This window comes from Sycon ciliatum, chromosome 4 (genome assembly GCF_964019385.1).
Source record: "Sycon ciliatum chromosome 4, ocSycCili1.1, whole genome shotgun sequence".
In the NCBI taxonomy this organism is placed as follows: Eukaryota; Metazoa; Porifera; class Calcarea; order Leucosolenida; family Sycettidae; genus Sycon; species Sycon ciliatum.
This window is the reverse complement of record NC_088646.1, coordinates 22,836,230-22,856,003: the sequence shown is the minus strand read 5'-3', so window position 1 is coordinate 22,856,003 and position 19,774 is coordinate 22,836,230. Positions and strand designations below refer to the sequence as shown.

The 19,774-nt window shown below is 47.0% G+C and overlaps 1 protein-coding gene across 1 annotated transcript in view; it reads left to right on the top strand.

Annotated features, from left to right (window-relative positions):
* The first annotated feature begins 3,676 nt into the window (after positions 1 to 3,676).
* The window catches only part of LOC135815079 (uncharacterized), a 32,683-nt gene continuing 16,585 nt past the window's right edge, over positions 3,677 to 19,774 (top strand). The window contains exons 1-18 of the mRNA XM_065328314.1: positions 3,677 to 4,008; positions 6,078 to 6,150; positions 9,393 to 9,694; positions 10,454 to 10,715; positions 11,165 to 11,382; positions 11,955 to 12,041; positions 12,337 to 12,458; positions 12,789 to 12,835; positions 13,367 to 13,472; positions 14,012 to 14,149; positions 14,339 to 14,495; positions 14,911 to 15,012; positions 15,477 to 15,739; positions 17,055 to 17,118; positions 17,217 to 17,310; positions 17,672 to 17,808; positions 18,689 to 18,809; positions 19,557 to 19,640. Of these exons, the coding sequence (XP_065184386.1) occupies positions 3,889 to 4,008; positions 6,078 to 6,150; positions 9,393 to 9,694; positions 10,454 to 10,715; positions 11,165 to 11,382; positions 11,955 to 12,041; positions 12,337 to 12,458; positions 12,789 to 12,835; positions 13,367 to 13,472; positions 14,012 to 14,149; positions 14,339 to 14,495; positions 14,911 to 15,012; positions 15,477 to 15,739; positions 17,055 to 17,118; positions 17,217 to 17,310; positions 17,672 to 17,808; positions 18,689 to 18,809; positions 19,557 to 19,640 (2,497 nt within the window). The 5' untranslated portion in view covers positions 3,677 to 3,888. The remainder of the gene's footprint in view (positions 4,009 to 6,077; positions 6,151 to 9,392; positions 9,695 to 10,453; positions 10,716 to 11,164; positions 11,383 to 11,954; positions 12,042 to 12,336; positions 12,459 to 12,788; positions 12,836 to 13,366; positions 13,473 to 14,011; positions 14,150 to 14,338; positions 14,496 to 14,910; positions 15,013 to 15,476; positions 15,740 to 17,054; positions 17,119 to 17,216; positions 17,311 to 17,671; positions 17,809 to 18,688; positions 18,810 to 19,556; positions 19,641 to 19,774) is intronic.

Below are 19,774 nucleotides of genomic sequence, written 5' to 3'. Positions count from 1 at the left end.
CTTGCTTCGCTGCGCCAGTCGTCCAAGTGTTGCCCGGTTGCAGATTGGTATGGGTCAGAGGGCTCAGGCACTTCGATCTTATTACTATGTTAGCAAGCACTGCAGTGTTCCAAACGTGATCTGTATTGTGACTTTAGACCTATCAACATTATAATTATCTATCCAATGAAGGAAGGTGAACGTATTTTCTTCTCGTTCCTACGAGTCCGTTCTGAATGCAACATTGTAGGGAAACAGGCGGGATGTAGACGGCAAAGGAAAGCCCTCGAAAGAGTGCATCTGGTTTGTATTTTTCACGAGGAACACAAATCAATAATCAGTCTAATGGTTTTGAAGTGTCGCGCAAGTACTTGCCAGAGGAAGTAATTACCCGTACATTGAGTGAGTATGTAGATCACTAACATACTCGTTGGCAGAAATAACCCGGGTCAAGGCACCCAGTGCCAGTGCCGTATGAATTGTTATTGAATGATAGGCGTTGGTCCTTTGATCGTATTTTAGCCCTTGAAGAAGCAGGCGTCGGAACTGTACCGGGACAACATCCGACACACTCACGCTATTAAAGCTACGTAATGCTTGCTCTACTGGAATGGCTTTGTTGACCATGTTGACCTTGGTCACCAGTGTTCACCAAGGGCACGCACCCGTTCATGTAAATCATGCGAATCCTTTAGAGGATACTCGTAACCAGAAACGGGTGCCAACAATTTCTCAAATCGTTGTGCCTCTCATCAGTGTTTGATGTAGGTAGTATATCTACATTGTACAGAATAATAATCATGTTGAGTGTGGGAAGGAGCAACGGATTGAGTGAGGGTAACTGATACATTGCAAGTGGTTCTCACCTGAGTCCCACTCCGTATTTGGTGACACGATGATATGGAATAACGGCCAACGTCCATCGAGACCTAGTACTGAACGGAAGTACATTCTATTACTAATGTCGATATTAGTGGTCCCAGAACAGTCATGAAAAGAATGTAAGTGCAAGCAACACTCGGAGTGTTTTGGCTCCACTCGTGTTCAGTTTAGAGTGTTGAGCAGAATGTGTTCCCAGCGATGAAAACCGGGACAACTGTAGTGTAGTACAAACGCGCTTCGAACTTCATGACCAGGAGACAGAGGCTAGCGCCTAGGGATAGCGGAGAAGTGCTAACATGCAGAATTACGTATCCTGAGCTGAAATTAGACTCGTCGTGCGCTCAAACATCTCCATCTGTTTCACAGTGATATCCCGTGATATCCCACGTTGGCATGATTTGAATAAAATTCCACAACGTTACTTGTTACGGATGGCTCTAGCAATCAATCGCAGCATGAATGGCGGCAGGATGCCCCCGGCGATCAGGGAGCAAAACACAATGTGTTGGTCTGCGTGCAGAAAACAAAAGCTGCACTGCCACTAGCCTTTAGTGGCCATGGATCATGGATCATGGTAATGCCCTTACACTAGCGTTACAGTACACTATGGGGTACAGCATGATATGCTGTTGATCTGCGGTCATGCCATCATGACCATACGAAGTTTTCAAGACGCCTGGCACCCTTCCGGAACGGGCTCTGCCAGATGCATCCTTTTTTGCCTCTGCCAACTACAGCCTACGTGCAACCATCCTAGGTCTCTGGGTCTGGAACGAGCGTGGCTTGATGAAGCCTCCTGGGACATGTACATCTGACAACTACATAATAGCATTGAGCGATTTGAGGGTCTGACTAAGAGCATGACGTTTTGAAGTGTGGCTGTGTACTCGCGATTGAAAGAGAGCATAACCTATCTATCTTTAACACGGTCCAGTGGTATGTAGAGCTAGAGAGAGAGAAAGGGAGAATGGCAGCACACGCAGACACCAGGTCTACAGCAGCATGCAGGTGACAGAACAGTAAGCAATTGGCAAGACAGGTCGCGTATTGAATATTGCTGCGGGACATCATTCACTCACATCCACTGGCCAAGTCACTGTTGCAGGTCTGCACTGAAGCTAGCTTCGCTCAATCTAGACGTCATGGCTTGAAATATGCTGGTCACCACCTGCATTTACGCATGATTTACATTGTAGATGTAGGTGAACATGACATCTCCAGCCTCCACTTTTGGACGGGCAGAACCTCCCAATATAGCCCACATGCTCCAAACATACCACCTCATGCTTTCAATACTTGTAGGTATGAACGTCTAGGTCGTATTATGAACTACCCTCTACAGGTGAAGCCTCAGTGCTATTACTAAGTATTCGAACACATCTGTGGGTGGGCAACATACACGAAGTGATAGGCAGCTCGTTAGGGACGAGCGTATGTCATTTGAAGCATCCACTGCGAACCGCAAAGCTGACAAACTGTGTCAACCATCGTAGGTATGACGATCGAGAGTATCCGGGAAAACTCCTATACCCTAGATCGAACTGGGAAGTTGAGGATGGGACATGTGAGAGGGGGCTGCAAGAGGCAGGTGCTTTCATGTTTCATCTCTCTGTTTGCATTCATTACTGTACATTGATCGTGCCTGCATGTCGCTCCACTGCTTTTGTTTTGCCTGGGGTGGCAGGGGAGAGAGGGAGGAAAGGAGCAGTGTCCTGGTTAATGACACTGCCCCTTTCAACTGTTTTAGAGGTGTTCTAGAATAGGGAGTAGGCTAGCGTCACAGTACTCTGCAGCAGGAGATTCAGCAATACAGGTGTTCAATCTTCCTCTTTTTTTTTTGATGTTCACGGGTATTGACTTGAAATAGAGCGGGCTACGCAATGATTATGTAACATAGATCTGATGACTGATGGTAAAACTAAAAGGAGAAATCCTAAATATTGTGAATTTGCGGCCAATGGTTCTGCTACAAGTTGTGCATGGCGTCTCTGTAGATCACAACATAGTTGACACGGCTTGATTTTATGTGATGAACTGACGCGAAGGGCACGAGCGTTTGTGACTGGGATAAGGCCAGTTAGCGAGAGAGGTAAAAGGAAGAGAGAAGAAGGAGAGCAGAGAAAGAATTTTTCTTACACCACAGGGCGTTGACCCGGCGCCACTCCGGACCAGATCTCACTTGTGCTGAAATCGCAGGCTCGCACGCGCAAATCGGCCTGCGCGACGTTGACACTCTCATTGCCAGCTTGGTATGTAGCCCTCATTTCACACGTCTCCCGAGCCTCGAGCAGCAAGGATCTCGCGCCACGCTGATCATGCTGCGATGGCAAGTGATGCGTTGCGAATATGGCACTACATGTAGCAAGTAGCAGTCGATGTGAGATAGCACCGTATCTCTCTGGTGGCCCGAGCCTTTGGCTTTAGATTGTTTAGCAGGCACGTCTCCATGCCCATGTCTCCGTGGACTAGCAAGCCACCGAGGTGAGGGGGGGGGGGGGGGGGATGAAGTAGATTTAGTTAGTTACTGGCAGCATTTATGACCATGATGACTGAGTGACATTCCGATTATTTTCTATGGTCTCGTGCTCCCGTGGCGATAGACACCACTGATTGTGTTTAGCTCACTCTCTCCGAGACTCTCGTCCTCCCCGCTCTCACCATCTAAATGAGCGAGGTGCGAGTTTCCACAGACTGCAGTCTCCCATGGTCGCAGCTCTTTTCTGCGTGCGGCGCGCTAATCCCTCACACGCTGAAACTGCGGACTTCACAGGCGTTTCAGCAAGATAGCCTCAGTTCAGCTACACACGCATCCCGCCAACACGCACTGTGCTGGAGCAGCATCAGCAGCAGCAGCAGCACTCCGCGGTCGACACCGTATTTCGCATATAGAGGTGAAAAGGCAACCGTCCTTCTCACTTCCATCTGTTCGCTCTGGTTGCATTGCTTTGTTTTATTCCCCCATTTTCAAGGTGGTCGGTCATTGTGAGGCCGCAGCTTTGTTGGTTTGTAATCAGTAACCTTACCGTTATGGTGGGTGTGCAGTCACTAGAAGCTACAATGGCGCCTGTCGCTCGTTGGGCATGTTTTCTTTTATCATGTGGTGTCGCTTCATCGGTGCTCGCGTCCACTGGCTCGGATCCACGAGAGGTAGGCATGAATGCTGGATGCATTTTCTTGTTAGGAACCTTCACGACCGGCGCTCATAATTGTTGCGTATTCGGGTATGCTTCTGACACCCGCAAGCCAGTCAGATACGATAGTGCCACGGTGTGTTTGAGGTAGAAGGTTGTAGTGGTATTTTGCCTTTCATGGTTTCCAGTTGGGTTCGAACACGACACCTTCGCTTGGGCGAGCATTTGCGAGAAGTGCAAGCTTTACATGATTGCCTTCGGAGCCCACGTTTTCAGTACGATGTAGATCTACATCATGCGGTGCTCCTTCGTGCGATGATGGTCAGTCCAGATAGGTTTTTTGGGAAAGTGCACCTCCGCAAAAGTCTAGTTTACGTTGTTGGTGCGCGAACGCAGTCATAGTGCACGGTATCCAGGTATCGGCCCGAGGGATTTGCATTATTGATAACTGGATAAGCACTTAGTCTTTGGCATGGCACACTCACTCGACCTTCCACATCGACCCGAGCACAAGAGTGTCAGGAGGAGATAGCTCACGTGTCACTGATACCAATGATTGTGTTCATCCTTGCAACTATACAAGTACGTGTTTATGACTGGTCTGCTCCAAGGCCACTGCGAAGCCAGGGCATTGTTCAGCCAATGCTCTGCTCAAATGTGGTGGATGAAATGTGGGCAAAGAACAGGAGGATCAATTGTCAAAACCTGTACATGTTCTTGGCTACAGCTGGGCAAGGCATGACATCTTCAATTGGTCCTGTCTGCGTACACAGTATCCTGCATTACCTTTTGTTCAGGCACAGCACTTGTTGACAGGCCCATGACAATGTACACATCACTTGCCTGCGAATAGGTCCATAGTGCATGTGATCACCAGGCTGCCTGCTCCCCACTGACCGAGTGAGATTAGATTCTCTGACAGTAGCTAGATGACGTGCTGTATATGGGCATGTGCTGGTGTAGGTCTTCTGTCCTGCCCATTGTCTGCAACTACTAGAAAACCTGAGAAACCTGAGAAACCTGAGTTGGATTGGGCTCCACTGTCAACCTCAGCAAAGTCTCTGTGAGCAGGTCGAGTAAATGCACGCCTGTGTTTCTGGCAATGTGATGTGAATTGTTGTACTGCAACTGAGGGCGATTGCTAGCTTGTTGGAGAATGGAGAATGGTATTCTGCTATGGGTGATGGGGTGAACGGAATGTGATATCACGTTTAGTTGCCAGCCAATTGGCCCAAGGGAATATAACTAGCTGCTAACACGTGGGCTGATGGAGACTAGTTTCTTGGGTTGCACGGACGACCAATGAGTATGATGTGTTTTGGCAGTGAATGGATATGAGGCTGAACAAACACAATACGGCATCATAGGATGTTTGCCTAGGTTACTTTGTGTACATGGAATGAATGTTGCTCAGCTTCTCACAACAACACAACAACTGGGTATGCTGGTACATGGGTGGTCACGTGTGCGGAGGTGTGTGCCTGATAATATAATCTTGGCACACTGAGGCAGGTTGTAGTGTGTGATATCCTCTGGGGGCTGATGTGACAAGTATGAATGGCACTGCACAAGTAGAGTATCTAGCCAACCAACCCATGGCCAATGCCATCTTGACCGGACTGGACTCAGCGTCTCCCTACCACAGTGTGCAGTACCTCCTGTAGATTCTGCTCCTCGGTGGTCCTGCTCAAGATGTGTTCTTGCGATTCGTCGAGCAGCAGACCTGTAGACGTCAGGCACGACACCTCTGTGGTTTTCTCTCTTCTCTAATGACTGCATTCTTGGTTTGCTTCGGGAAAGCATGGAGCACGCTGTGTTTTCTCTCCAGCTTGTGTCTGTACTGGCAGCCCTGGAGCTCAGCGAGCAGCCATCAGTTCAGCTAAAGAATTTGCTTCACTGTGACCAGTCCAAGTGTGACCTTCCTCCAGCAGTCCTTGGTGGAGCATGTGTGCATGCACCACACCCATCCCACTCACACTTGCATTGGGCTGTGTGTCCTGTCCAACATCTGCACCTATGGAATTCTAAGCCAAGTCCAAGCCATCTGACTCTTTCCCTCTGTGCTGTACTTATAACTGTTTGAAGACGAAGCTTCACCACGCTATGACAGACACCCATAGGCAACACTTCTTCGGCACAGTGGACCCACAAGAAGAAGGTCAGTGCAGATGCAGAGTTCAAGCACATTGTAACAATGCACATTTAAACTTAATTTTTTAAAGAAGCACCCCTTAGGAACAGCACTTTAGAACAAGTAGTCGTACAATGTAACTCATTTTGAATTCAGCAACACAAAATTCAAGCCTTGCTTCCCGATCCCATGAATAGGTAGCCAACGTGCATCATATTATAATATTCGTTGCTTAGGATTTGGATATAGTATGATACAGTCCGCAGTGGCAATACCTGATGCAAGGGGATGGAGTGTGTTGACCTCATTTTGCTTGACTAAGTGGCTGCGTCTGCCATGCTGTGCATTTGTTGAAAGCAACTCCAGGGCACCAAGTCAGTGACAGTCATCTGGATCAATTGATGCAGATGTGAAACGTGCATTTAGTTCCAGTCCCTGTTATGTCACCATCACACAGAATACACATGCACTGCTCAATGATATCATCCCCTAGAATGCATTGCCAGAACTGTTCAGGCTTTAGATGGTACATTGAATTGACAGATTGGCTTACCTGAAGTGTAAACTTGCAGGATGAATATGGGCTTAAACTGCGAACTAGAAGGAGGGAAATGCTATGTCATAAAAGGAACGGGCCAGGAGTGAGGTTACATGCACATGTTGGTTACCATGGTTGCGATTCTATGTACAAGAATATGTGTAGTGGAGGAGAGAAAACACAGGGCTCAGCTCAGTGCAGGTGGTGGGCATCCTGTATCAACTGATATGGTTAAGGCTTTGTTGGCACTCCTGTCCTGTCTGCATTGCCCTCTTCAGGAGCATTGTTCTTCTCAGCCTAATTAGAGAATTTGCATGACTTTCCACCAGTAAACGGACATCAGATAAGACCTGCGGAGCCAACCGTCTGCCAAGCTATTATGAAATTCCTGGGCGTCCAGACTCGCCATATGTCAGCGGATTATAGTGTTTTTGGGGATGTCCTGCATAGGAGTTGGTTCGTTTACCTGGTGGGTTGTCTTGTACTAGTATGATTTCAGTTGTCTACTTGGCAGACTGGGTGTTGCTCACTGTCTTGACATGTTGGACATAACAATGCAGCAGTGTGCAGTGTGGAGCATAAGCAACAACAGAAGGGTATTGCCTGGCTGAAATCTCCGTCACAGGTGCTTCACATCATACTTGCCTACACGAAGCACAATAATTATTATAGTTTACTCAAAACAATTTCGTGACATGGTGCCAAGGCACGGACAGAAGAGAACATTCTCGAATCCATCCCAGTTGATTCTGGAGAACATGATATGCCAGGTGAACTGGTGGCGTACCAACCTCTAGTGTGACATGGCACGTGTCGATATTTTCAATTGCTGAAGCCTAGCTCCCCCCAATTTCACTTCCATAATCGGCTGTATCATAGCAAGCTTTTGTCATACCACTAGACAATTTTAGGCAAGGACAAGGACATCAGGCCCCCTGGGCACAGGTCATACGATTCAAGAGGCACGAAGCCTTCCATGGCTTGTCAGAATCGTTTCTGATAAGAACTCTACCACCAAGTAGTGCTAGCTCATGGCTAAACCAGTGGCATGAAAAGTCCTGGATTTGAACCTATGCAGGCAAGCAATAATAGTAGCACAGCACTGACACGTGCACAGTATCTCAGTGCTGACACATGTACCTGAAGACAAGTAGGTGCATGCTAATCAAGCAGTGGCTTGCCTTCATCGCCTATATAGCCATGAATGCTCTGGTTTATCAGATCCAGGTGCATTCTTCTATAAATGCAGACAGTTTGAAGTGGGCTTGAAGTGAGGTTCCATCATTTTCTATAGGCATGTCATGTTTGTCAGGAAATCACTGGCAGTAAGTGACAAGCTCCATGACCGCCAACATGATCTACTGGCTCTGCGAGCCAACCTGAACAGTGCAACCAATTCTTTCACATGCACTGAGATGCACAAGCAGCACACAGTATGTTGGTGCAGCATGCAGTGTTTTTGATGCAGAACACATGATTGCTGAATTATTTTGCAGGTGACAGGGTTGGTACTGTACTGTGGCAGTAGCAATGCCTGAGAGTTTTGATGACAGAGTGGGGCCCGTGAACGTGCAACAGTCTAGAGTGGGCAATGATCTGAGCCCTGCGACCACTGCCCATGGCCAATTCTTTACCTGCATGCATGCTACCATACGGACTAGCACTTGTACTAGGAAACACATAACTACTGTACGTGGATAAGTTCTAGGTCACAAAACCAATCCTTTGAATTGTCACAAGATGAGGGGGGGGGGGGGGGAGGGGGGATTTGCACACAGCATAATACCCCTGGTTGTTTAGTCGAGTAGGGTCTCTGCTGATCAGGTCTGATAATGTTTTGATTGCATTGCAAGCAGGGCTGGGATTTACATAATGAGAGTGGGCCGGTGTGTGTGTTGCCTGACATAGTCTTAGTGTGTAGACTGGTGCCAGTGGTGGAGGGTAGGCGACTCATTTCCCTGAGTGTTCTGTCAAGAGCTCTTCACTGATTGGGCAGTGTGGACTGGCATGCTGCTGTCAGGGGAAATTTAGGGACGCAGGGGATAAAATAAGGTTGTCTATGATGATAGTAGCCTGATGCCAATTCAACCATACCCAGGGCAACACACGCATATGCATAACAAGCCTTCAGAACAGGTAGCTGTCCGGAGATTGAGTATGCCTCAGTACGTTCTAGATCCAACCTTTCATTCATCCTGACCATGTTTGGTGAATGTACATGCACCCTCCCCCGCAAAGGTCACCAGTGCAATTGCATTCCTTGTGAATAGGATTCTTGTTGAACTCCACAGCCTTCCATACGCTATTTGAAGGACAGAAGGTGCTGCGGATATCAAGGGTATTTTATGGTGCTCCAGACCCCCGCCCCAGAAGTACATGTATGATCTGACCTGAAAATTAATTACATTGCACAGGATTCTAGGCAGGAAAAAATAGGAGGGGTGGGGGGGGGGGGCAAGGAAAAAAAGTTACTACTAGTAGCTGCTAGGACAGTACTGAGTTCTCACTGGAAAAGAAGAGTACTTAAGGAGGGAGGGACTGCAGTGACGAGTGTATGGGGATAGCTTGATTCGTACTTCTACATAATCAATTCGGCACACCGAACGTTCCATTAGTACTGGAATTGGTAAAACTGGTACAGCAGCTATGGCCATACCCACCATACCAATGGTGCCAGCCATACAATGATATTACCTGCTCAGATCTGCCGTGAACGTTTTTTGTCCTGCAGTGCCCGGCTATGAGGTCACAACTCCTACCGTATTGTCCAGCAACAGGCGCAGGAGATCAGAAGACGAGGGGTCTGACGAATACCTCCCCATGTTTCACCTTGATGCGTTTGGCAGCCGTCACCTGCTCAACTTGAAAATGAATAAGGAAGCGGCAGCCCTTCATTTGCCTGTACAAGTGCTGGGCGCCGACGCAAACAACAGTGAAACGCACGCAATGGAGACGGACTGCCTCTACCATGGCTTCGTAGATGAGCATGGCCGCCAGTCCGAAGTGGCTGTCACGCATTGCGGAGGAAGCATGGTACGTGCGTGCAGAGTGTATTCAGTGGTTCACTCCACTTGTGCTAGTGGGACTTCTCCTTCATTTACTTGCTTTCATGCGCTTGAAGTAGGGGTACCACCAGGCAAAATTTCCCATTCAAAATCTGACTACAGTCCATTCAGAAAAAAATGAACTTCTAGCTTTTGGCCATAAATGGGTCAAACGTTGAGTTTTTTTAGAATTTTTTTCTGCAATCCCATATCGAATCCTCTTCCAATTATGTTTCTGAAGTTTTTTTGTCCAAAAAGCAAGCCATAGCAAGAATAGGATTTCGGCCAGGTTTTGCCCCAAAAGCACTGAATTGGGAAAAAACATCAAAATCCAGGCCGTTTGACCCCGCCTGCAACAGTGCATTCTGCGGTTCGAACCCCAGTTCAGGCACCCTTTTTGGACCCTTTTTCAAATTTCAAAGTTCGCAGCACTGCACTGTGTACGATGAAATCACGAAAAATCGCCAAATACGGGAGCTCGCCAGAGCCAGGACCCATTTTTTTATGAATGGACTGTAGAACCATTTCAAAACTAGAACACAAAATTAATATGGAATTAGATACAAATCACACAGAATTTTTTTTGGCCCATTTCCGAAAAGTGATGAAATGGATTTAGCGGGTTTTTCATTGCAGCCTCTTCATTTGCCTGACTGGAACTTTTTGTATTTCTAGACATTTTCTACAAATCCACAATTCTGACATCGGCATCGTGGTCGTTGACTGTGCATTTCTTTCTTCGCTGCAGATGGGTGCCATCAATGTACCGAGTGGCATGTTCTATGTTCATCCTCTCCCGACTTACCTACTAAGCCATCACACCAACCCTGAACAGCATACGCACATCGTTTACAGGGATCCGCGCTCCATGGACCTGCTGAAGACTGTTTCTCGCTTTCGACGGCAAGCACCAGCGGAGTCAACCGGCAACAGCAGTGCAAGTGCAAGTGCAAGCGCAAGCGCAGATCCACCACCCATTGAACCCCTAATAGGGCATTGTGATGTTCAAGGTAGGTGGTGCACAGAAAGTCCCCTACCAGCACAACTGATGACCCTAGGTACAACACCTCTAGGGTATAAATCTCCTGTGATTAGACTTGGCTCAGCGGAATTCATCACAGAACTCCCGCTGGTCCACTACATGCACATTCGTGTGCATCATGATGTGCACCCCCCCCCCCCCCCCCCGGAGCAGTACTAGGTGGTATTCCGGGAAAAGCCCCAACAATGTACCTTACTGAGACACAGGTTCCATTAGCCATCATAGTCAACACATTACATGGCTTCTATGATAGGTATCCACTGATGGGAATAGTTCGAGATGCTACAGTTTACTGAGCAATAGAATTGGCAACTCTGTAGACGTAGGTGATGAATTACTGATAATTGTAATTGTAGGTACATGCCTATGCGCTGGGTACACATTGCAGATGCAAATACTGTGCTTTCTTCACACCAGGCGACAGCGACGAAGCATCCAGTGCACTGTCAGAGTCGTTACAGTGGATGGATGTGAACTTTGACCACCTTCGGCTCGGTGACACGCTGAGGCCGAGCAGTCGCCGCTTTGGACGTCATTTTGTGGAGCTGACGATCGTCATGGATCACTACTCTTACGAGCGTCACGACCGCGATGTTAATTTTATGAAGCAGTATCTCTTGACCATCCTGAACATTGTAAGTTAGTATTGTAATTACAAGACATTAGAGTACACATGCTGCATGTAACCAGTTTGAGAACGAAATGATGATTGTGAGTGGCATTGCTTTTAAGTAATGCTGAAAGCGTACTAACTGTATGGATTCTATTCATATGCAGCCTTGCAAGTGAGTTAACCAGGCATGATCATGACAGCATGCGACAAAGAGGGGACATCTTTAAGGAACAGTGTTCCTGACTGCAGCCAGAAATCAATTGGCAGGTCCTGGGCCTGTATGAACCATATGAACAATATAGGGTTGTGCTAACTGGCGTTGCAATCAGGGGCATTGTCCTTGCAGTCTGTCGTCAACCTTATGACATGATATCATCATCATGCCTAGTTAACTTATCATGTTGAAAGTGCTTTGCTCAGTTCATCTTGACGGACAATGTTACAGTTTCTTTTTTAGCCACACGGCTTGAAGAATGGTGTGCGGAACATTTCGATGGAAGTGTTTTGCATTGTATCATGCTTTGAGGCAGTTATGTGTCTTCGATTGGCAGATCCAAAGGCCATGGCTGCTATGTCCTATCATCTTTCACACAGGTTACACTGGTTTACCAGCCAGATAAACTGGTCTCTGGCGACGTGTCAATACATCTTGTACGCCTCATCATCCTGAGTGAGCCACGTGTAAGTTAGTGCACTGCTATACAATTACACTATGGGTGTACGGAGAGTGAAAGGGAAAGGTGCTGGTCTTCTTGTCACGTTGAAATGCGGAAAGAGTGCAAATCCTGGTCATTTCAAGTGATAATTTGATTTGCTGGCCTAGTGATGACTGGATTTTCATGGCCAAGTGTACTGTTTAAAATGTCTTGGAGATATATGGATAATGTGCACTCTGCTACTTGTCTGATTGATCAAATTCACTCACCCGTCCAAATAGAATTGCTTGGCGTGTTGTTTTTCATCCCTCTGTGTGCAGAGTGATTTAACAACCAGCAGACATTCCGTCGACTCGCTGAAAAGATTCTGCAAGTGGGCGACCGAAATCAACCCAGCACCAAACCACAAACATCATCATGACAACGCCGCATTGATCACAGGGTACATGGAGAACACATTGCTTTCGCACCGATGACCTGACCATGTTGATGTGTTCTGTTTGCAACCCATGCATGGCTAACTCTTCTAACTCTAGTTGTCTAGTTCTATTTCTGCAAATATATACATAGCCATGCGTCTGTGGTCAGGATGCACTGCATGTATTTAGACCTTGCGTGCCAGAGATGCAGTAGAGCAAATAAGCGGAAGAGAGAGAGAGAGAGAGAGAGAGAGAGAGAGAGAGAGAAAGAGAGAGAGAGAGAGGAGTAAAGTAATTCAAGCACCTCTCCGTACCGGCCAGGACTGTCTGGAATGTTGTTTGTACCTGTGCAGGATTGGTGGACTGTGTGCAAACCGGGACACTGACTGCGGAGAGCTAGGTAAAAACTGAGAAACTCATCAACAAAGTGGTTTGCTATTTTATTGATTAACCAGTGTAACTAGTGCCCTTTCCAAGTGAATTGCCTTACCAGCAGACTTGGGCAGCACATTTGCTGCCGGCTTATCTAGATGATTCATCCTCGACTGGTTCTGATATTGTAGGCCAATGCAGAGTGGCAAATACTATTCTATTGTCAGGGTCACTTTTCTCACTAGAGTTTATTCCTCGTAATCTGCTCTTCTTCCTCTGTGAGGACCACTGTGCTAGTTGTAAATTCTATTCACAAGCTGAATGTGTACATACAACAAGAAGATATCACAATGCACACAGCTAGTGGGGTGCCCTCCCATGATTCTTAAAATTAAGTATGGGGAAGTGATTTGGCCCTGTAGCCACCCTGAGGTTGTACCACCCCTCAGAAGCTGCTTTCCAGCCTGATTGTCAAAACTGACGCCGTGCATGCCATCTTCACAAGCATGCAGATACGCCGTCCGGCATGTTTTTGTTCTCTCTTTGGATTTCATTGCAGGTCGTGCCTACATTGAAGGCATGTGTGACCCACTTAGGTCTTGCTCTATAAACAGTGACTCTGGCCTGCATCTGGGCTGGGTGCTTGCCCATGAAATGGGTCACAAGTAAGTCTTACATTTCACACACATACACGTATATGTGCGCTCGCATACGCACACGTGTGTGTGTGTGTGTGTGTGTGTGTGTGTGTGTGTGTGTGCGTGCGTGTATGTGTGTGTGAGCGTGTGTGTGTGTGTGTGGGTGTGTGCGTGTGCGTGTGTGCGTGTGTGTGTGTGTGTGTGTGTGTGTGTGTGTGTGTGTGTGTGTGTGCGTGTGTGTGTGTGTGTGTGTGTGTGTGTGTGTGTGTGTGTGTGTGTGTGTGTGTGTGTGTGTGTGTGACCACTGTGATCCTATAGCAGGCAGGCTTATGACTGTTGATTGAGACCCCGAGGGTACGCCAAGTTTGCTGGCTGAAACATGTTATAGGAAAGGAGAATATCAAAGTGAAACCGGCTCTGTGGACCATGCAGGCTCTGACGTGGCAGTGTTCATCATGACTTTCCAGACTGATACATCATTGCGACTGCTTGCAGTGCTGCAATCTTCTTTACTCAAAACACTGGTGTGGTTTCTGCCTTTGCTGTCTGCCAATGCGTGGATGTAGCCTGGGAATGTTCCATGATGGTGGATTCCAAGTCTGTCGCTTTGAAGACGGCTATTTAATGGCGTCAAGCGTGTCTTTGGCACGGCGCCTGTGGTCTTGGTCACAGTGCAGTCAGCGCTACCTTGATCACTTCCTGTGGTAAGTCTATGCCTGTGCTATAGCCTATAGCTATTGTCTGCGGCTGCTCAGTTTCAGTTTCAACATGTTTTCTTGTAGTTAATTTGATCTGGTGCAGGAGGCGATCAAACTACTAAAAACACGAGGTCTCTTTATTAGGTTGTTGCCTAGCATGTACTGTACGGTATCGCTATCTCTGGTGTTGCGCAGGAAACCAGACTCGAGTTGCATCGAAGATGTGCCAACTGCCCTGGGCCAGTTCGACTATCCGGTAGATCAGCCAGGACGCAGGTTTGATTTTAACCAGCAGTGTGACCTGCAGTTCCCAGGCACTTTCTATTGCAGTCGCACCGAATATGGAAGAGCGGTAAGTGGACTCTTGTAACCTTTTAAAGTACATGTAGGTTGCAATCATTTTACATTTTACCGAGTGTTTTACCGAGTGTTTTTACAGTGTTTTTACAGTGTTTTTACAGTGTTTTTACAGTGTTTTACAGTGTTGCACTTGGATGCTTCACACAGCAACGTAGCCATCTCACATCACAACTTGATAGGGACAGCCCACACTAGAAGAGATCTTTCTCTGGTCGTCTTGCTCTATTGCCCTCCCTGACTTTCCCCGAGACAGCACGGTGGCTTTTGAATTGTAAGCTTGGATGCGAGTCTGGTCAGAACAACCTGCGGGTGTGGACACAAGCACAGATTTTGCTGCATCATTTGTGATTGCTTGTTTATGCTTGTTTGTGGCAGCAAATATTTTTTGATCTTTGATTTCCTGCCAGGATCCATGTGGTACTCTGTATTGTGATAATGGAAATCGCCGTGTTGGTTGCTACACAACCTATACACCATCAATGGACGGCACTCCTTGTGGACGTGGAAAGGTTAGATTATGGGTGGTTTGCTCTGTATATTAACTAAACTGCATCTCTATGTATTGTACTTTGCTTCAAAGATCGTCCTATGGGTGGTTTGCTCTGTATATTTATTAACTAAACCGCAACTCAATTTCTTGTGCTTTGCTTCAAATAGCTGCCTATGGGTGGTTCGCTCTGTATGTTAACTAAACCGCATCTCAATTTCTTGTGCTTTGCTTCAAAGAGCTACCCTTCCCATACAACACTGTCAACACTGTCAGGAAATATATACAGGTCCATGTAGTCATGTACCTTGCAACCATCAGGGAGATAGCATGACTTCACTTTTTCAGGGAGAGATGGTATGACTTCACTTTTTCAATATGAAAGTTCTCAGCACACAGCCATGAACTTCACACCTGGTTCATTGTGACTTTTGCAAAAAAAAAAGAACCGCTCATTCCGATATTGTATTGAACTCTGTGTTTCAGCTGTGTTATCGCTACAATTGTGTGGATGAGGCAGATGTTCCACCATACCTAACCCACCGCAGTATTGATGATCAGAGTCGTGCCGAGATACCCGAGTACTTGCCTGGAAAGCGGCCAAAGCACCTACCACCCCCGGATATACCGCCCCGGATCACAAATCGACCTGTCGACGGTGGCTGGACTAGGTGGTCGGCGTGGTCGCATTGCACTCACAGCTGTGGCGGCGGTGTGCAGTATCAAAGTCGCACATGTACGCAGCCCCCGTAAGTAGTTCATTGTGCAGTTGACTGTCGCATTCTCATGTGTCTGTACCAGTAGAGTTTTGTACAGCTTTTGTACATGAACAGCACTTGCATAGGCAGTGGCCAGTGGCCAGGAAGGACTGTGAACAGCACTTGCATAGGCAGTGGCCAGCAAGGACTGTAATTTGCAACAGCTAAGCTTACTTGTGTATGCTTAGGATAGTTCTAGGCAGGTCTGTGAATATGAACGTGTATGTGTTGCTTGTGATGTGAGGTCTGTGGAGTTTGGATATGGATGTGTATGTATCCAGGCGCGTACCCAGGGGGAGTTTTACAGGGTTCAGACGAGCCCCCCTTTCTGTCAGCCGACTGAACGATTTTTTCTCGTTTTTCGTCTTTTGTTGCCCTGCGCTGTGCGTGGGCGTCGCACCGTGCTGTCAACGAGTCGTCAAGTCGCAGATTCTACGACTACTTGACATCTTCATGCACTGCGCATGTGCTGAAACACGCGACGCGCGCACGAGAGTTGGTTGACGTGACGTAACTATTTACTACAACGGACCCCATGTAACCCCCCCCCCCCCCCCCTCCTGCCGACCCTGCGTACGCACCTGGTGTTGCTTGTGGTGTGAGGTCTGTGGATATGGATGTGCATGGTGTTGCTTGTAGTGTGACGTCTGTGGATGTGGATGTGTATGCATTGCTGGTGGTGTGAGCTATCCATATTGAAATCGAATGATAACAGCCACTTTGACCTTTGAAGAGATCACTTCTATACATGGAGTAAAGGTTTTGCAAAATTTTGACTCGAATACTGAGCCGGTAATAAATGTAAAAAAATGAGAGAAGAAAACACATGAGAAGCTTCCCCCTTCCTTTATCTCTGATATTGCTGACCCAACCAAGTTGGGTGGTGTGTTGCTTTGCTGCTTCGGATTGTAGTTAGACAGCATTTTCATGTTATTAAATGGTCTCGTCATCGTCCTGTAAAAGTCGGCATTCTTTGTCGATGTGGGACTTATCTTGTGCACATTTTCGCTGCACACACCTACCCCTCTTCGGTCCTACGTAACCATGAACCTTCCAGGTTGGAAGGCTGTTGGTTTGCGAACTGGAGATGTGTTAGAGCTAGGTCTCAGGTCGCTGAATGTCTCAGTAGCCTGTCACTTTTGTGCTCTATTACCGCACTTTCTGACTGTTTATCATCTTGTTACAGTCGTGGATAGTTGCTGCATAACTCGTTCTAAAGGTTTTGTAATTTTCATTCTTTGGAGTGACAGTGTTTTAATGGAGAGCTAAGTTGTCTTTCCTCTGTGCCTTGCATTCCCTGAATTAGGCCACAGAATGGCGGCACAGACTGTAAGGGAGCAACGCGGGGCTACCAGATGTGTGGAAGAAAGGTGAGGCTCAGCTCATAAACAAGGTTGTGTTTGGCACTGAAATATCATTCCCACAAACGCACTCACTCTCTGTTTTTTTTTTGCTTGCATTCTCACAGCCATGCGTAGCGGGTGAAGGGCATGGAAGAACTGCCTTGTGCCAAGCAAGCACGGGAAACCGCAGGCTAAAGTTCATCAGTGTTGACAGACCAGGCAAGTGAAGGGGTATCACTTCTGATCATACATGTACACAGTTCTGCTCGGTGAAATCCGATTGCGTGTATCAAATACACACTGGGTGTTGCACACGTCTAGACCTAGGAGCACTGGGTGCAGGGCGCAAACTTGCCTCATGCGATCGAATTCAGTGAGAAGCACTGTTCATACATTGAGGCCTCCTCCTCCTCGACTCGGTGGTCTAAACTCTAAAGGACCCTTTTCATTTTCGGCAGATTTGCCCATTAATTGCAAATTTCACGTTTTCCGTCAACACAATGGTCTTTAATCGTACGCTCTATGTCGTCATGTTCAATAATATTGTTCCTTGTTGCTCTCCTCTACCCTGATCACTTAGATGCGCCATGTTCTCTGTGGTGCAAAATTGAGGGATCACCATCCAACGCGGTCATGAGGCAAACTATCGTACCAGATGGCACCGTTTGCTTGTCACAGCAGAGATCCGAAGACAGATGTGCACGCGGAAAATGCGTTGTAAGCCGCCAGTAGCTAACACAATCAGTCATTTCGATTCTCCTCCCTACATATGCTCAGGTCATGCCAGTGATGATGGAGTCAGTGTGTGAGGTGTACATTCTAGGAGTGAGTGTGTGAGGTGTACATTCTAGGAGTGAGTGTGTGAGGTGTACATTCTAGGAGTGAGTGTGTGAGGTGTACATTTTAGGAGTGAGTGTGTGAGGTGTACATTTTAGGAGTGAGTGTGTGAGGTGTACATTCTAGGAGTGAGTGTGTGAGGTGTACATTTTAGGAGTGAGTGTGTGAGGTGTACATTTTAGGAGTGAGTGTGTGAGGTGTACATTTTAGGAGTGAGTGTGTGAGGTGTACATTCTAGGAGTGAGTGTGTGAGGTGTACATTCTAGGAGTTTAGTGTGTGAGGTGTACATTCTAGGAGTGAGTGTGTGAGGTGTACATTCTAGGAGTGAGTGTGTGAGGTGTACATTCTAGGAGTGAGTGTGTGAGGTGTACATTCTAGGAGTGAGTGTGTGAGGTGTACATTCTAGGTGTGTGAGGTGTACATTCTAGGAGTCAGTGTGTGAGGTGTACATTTTAGGAGTCAGAGTTCACAATATAACTAATAGGCGACTTACTCGCAGCTCATTTCTGCTATGAAGCCAATTTTCTTGGCCGGTACGAAGCCCAGAACGTTGTGTGAAGGCATTTTCACTATTGTCTATGCGTACTACACACGGAGCACACAGTTTAGTAGATTAATATTTTGTTCACATTTCTCTGGAGACTGAGAACACTCAGCAACTCGTTCCTATTCCATACTAGCTTGAGATCATTGTCACCACCTCGCTTTGCTGCTGGGTTGTTGCCCGCATGCTGGTGTACATGCTCATGTTTCTGATAGAAATTTGGCTGCGACGGGAAAGTGAACTCCACAGCTCTGTGGGATGTGTGCGGCATATGCAATGGCGACAACTCGTCGTGTGTGCACACAGCGCTGTTCAGCAGGCAAATCACCAGATCTGGTAAGCCAATGTTGAACTGCACTGATGCATACTCTCCAACAGGTCATAACTCTACATGGGCCTGACAGTTAATGTTTCGCGTAATTACAGGATGGATGCTACTATGCATCTATTCCTTCGCTCTGATTTGCCTTGCTTTTCAGCTGGTATTCTCACCTGCAGCACGCATCATTCGTAAGTGTGTAGAATTTCGTGTACACCGAGTCTGCGGTGGATATACATACCGTATTTTACTGGTTGTAAGTCGACCCCGGTTATAGGTCGACCCCCGTATCCGGAGGTCTCAATTCAGGTTTTTAAAGTTTTCACCAAACGAAGCACTACTAACCACTCCCTGCTACTTACACATCAACAGATCATGTAAACATTTCTTATTGGAGGGTATAATGTCCCTTTCCTTGAAAAAAGGCTAATAAACTGGCACAAATGTGTACACATGGTGCACTCGTGCATGCAGTGCAGGTCATTTTTCTAAAAGATACTGATAGTTCCCGGTTATAAGTCGAATCCCGGTTGTAGGTCGCCCCCCCCACCCTTTCTCCTATTTTTAGTCGTAAAAGGTCGACTTACAACAGGAAAAATACGGTACATTTTTTGCATCCATGCCCAGAAAGTTGCCAATGCCTGGCTCGGATGCTGAATGTGGGGACGTTTACTACGAGATCATAATTATTATGTCTGATTTCTCTGTGCAGCATAGTTGTAAAGAAATATTGTACTTCTTTCTGCTTTGGTATGGGCACAAAGGCTACAACAAGCTCACGGATGTTGAAGCAAATTCAAGTAACGTTGAGGTGGTAAAGTTAAGCTCTACCAGGACTGTTATATTGGGTAAGACTGCAAGCTATTCACATACAGTAGACACCGTGGCTCTAGATTGCTATGATTGGACTTTTAGTTGACGATAATATTGTAATGTAGGAGTGAAACACACAGCGGGGTGGGGGTTATTGGGCTTGCCGTAT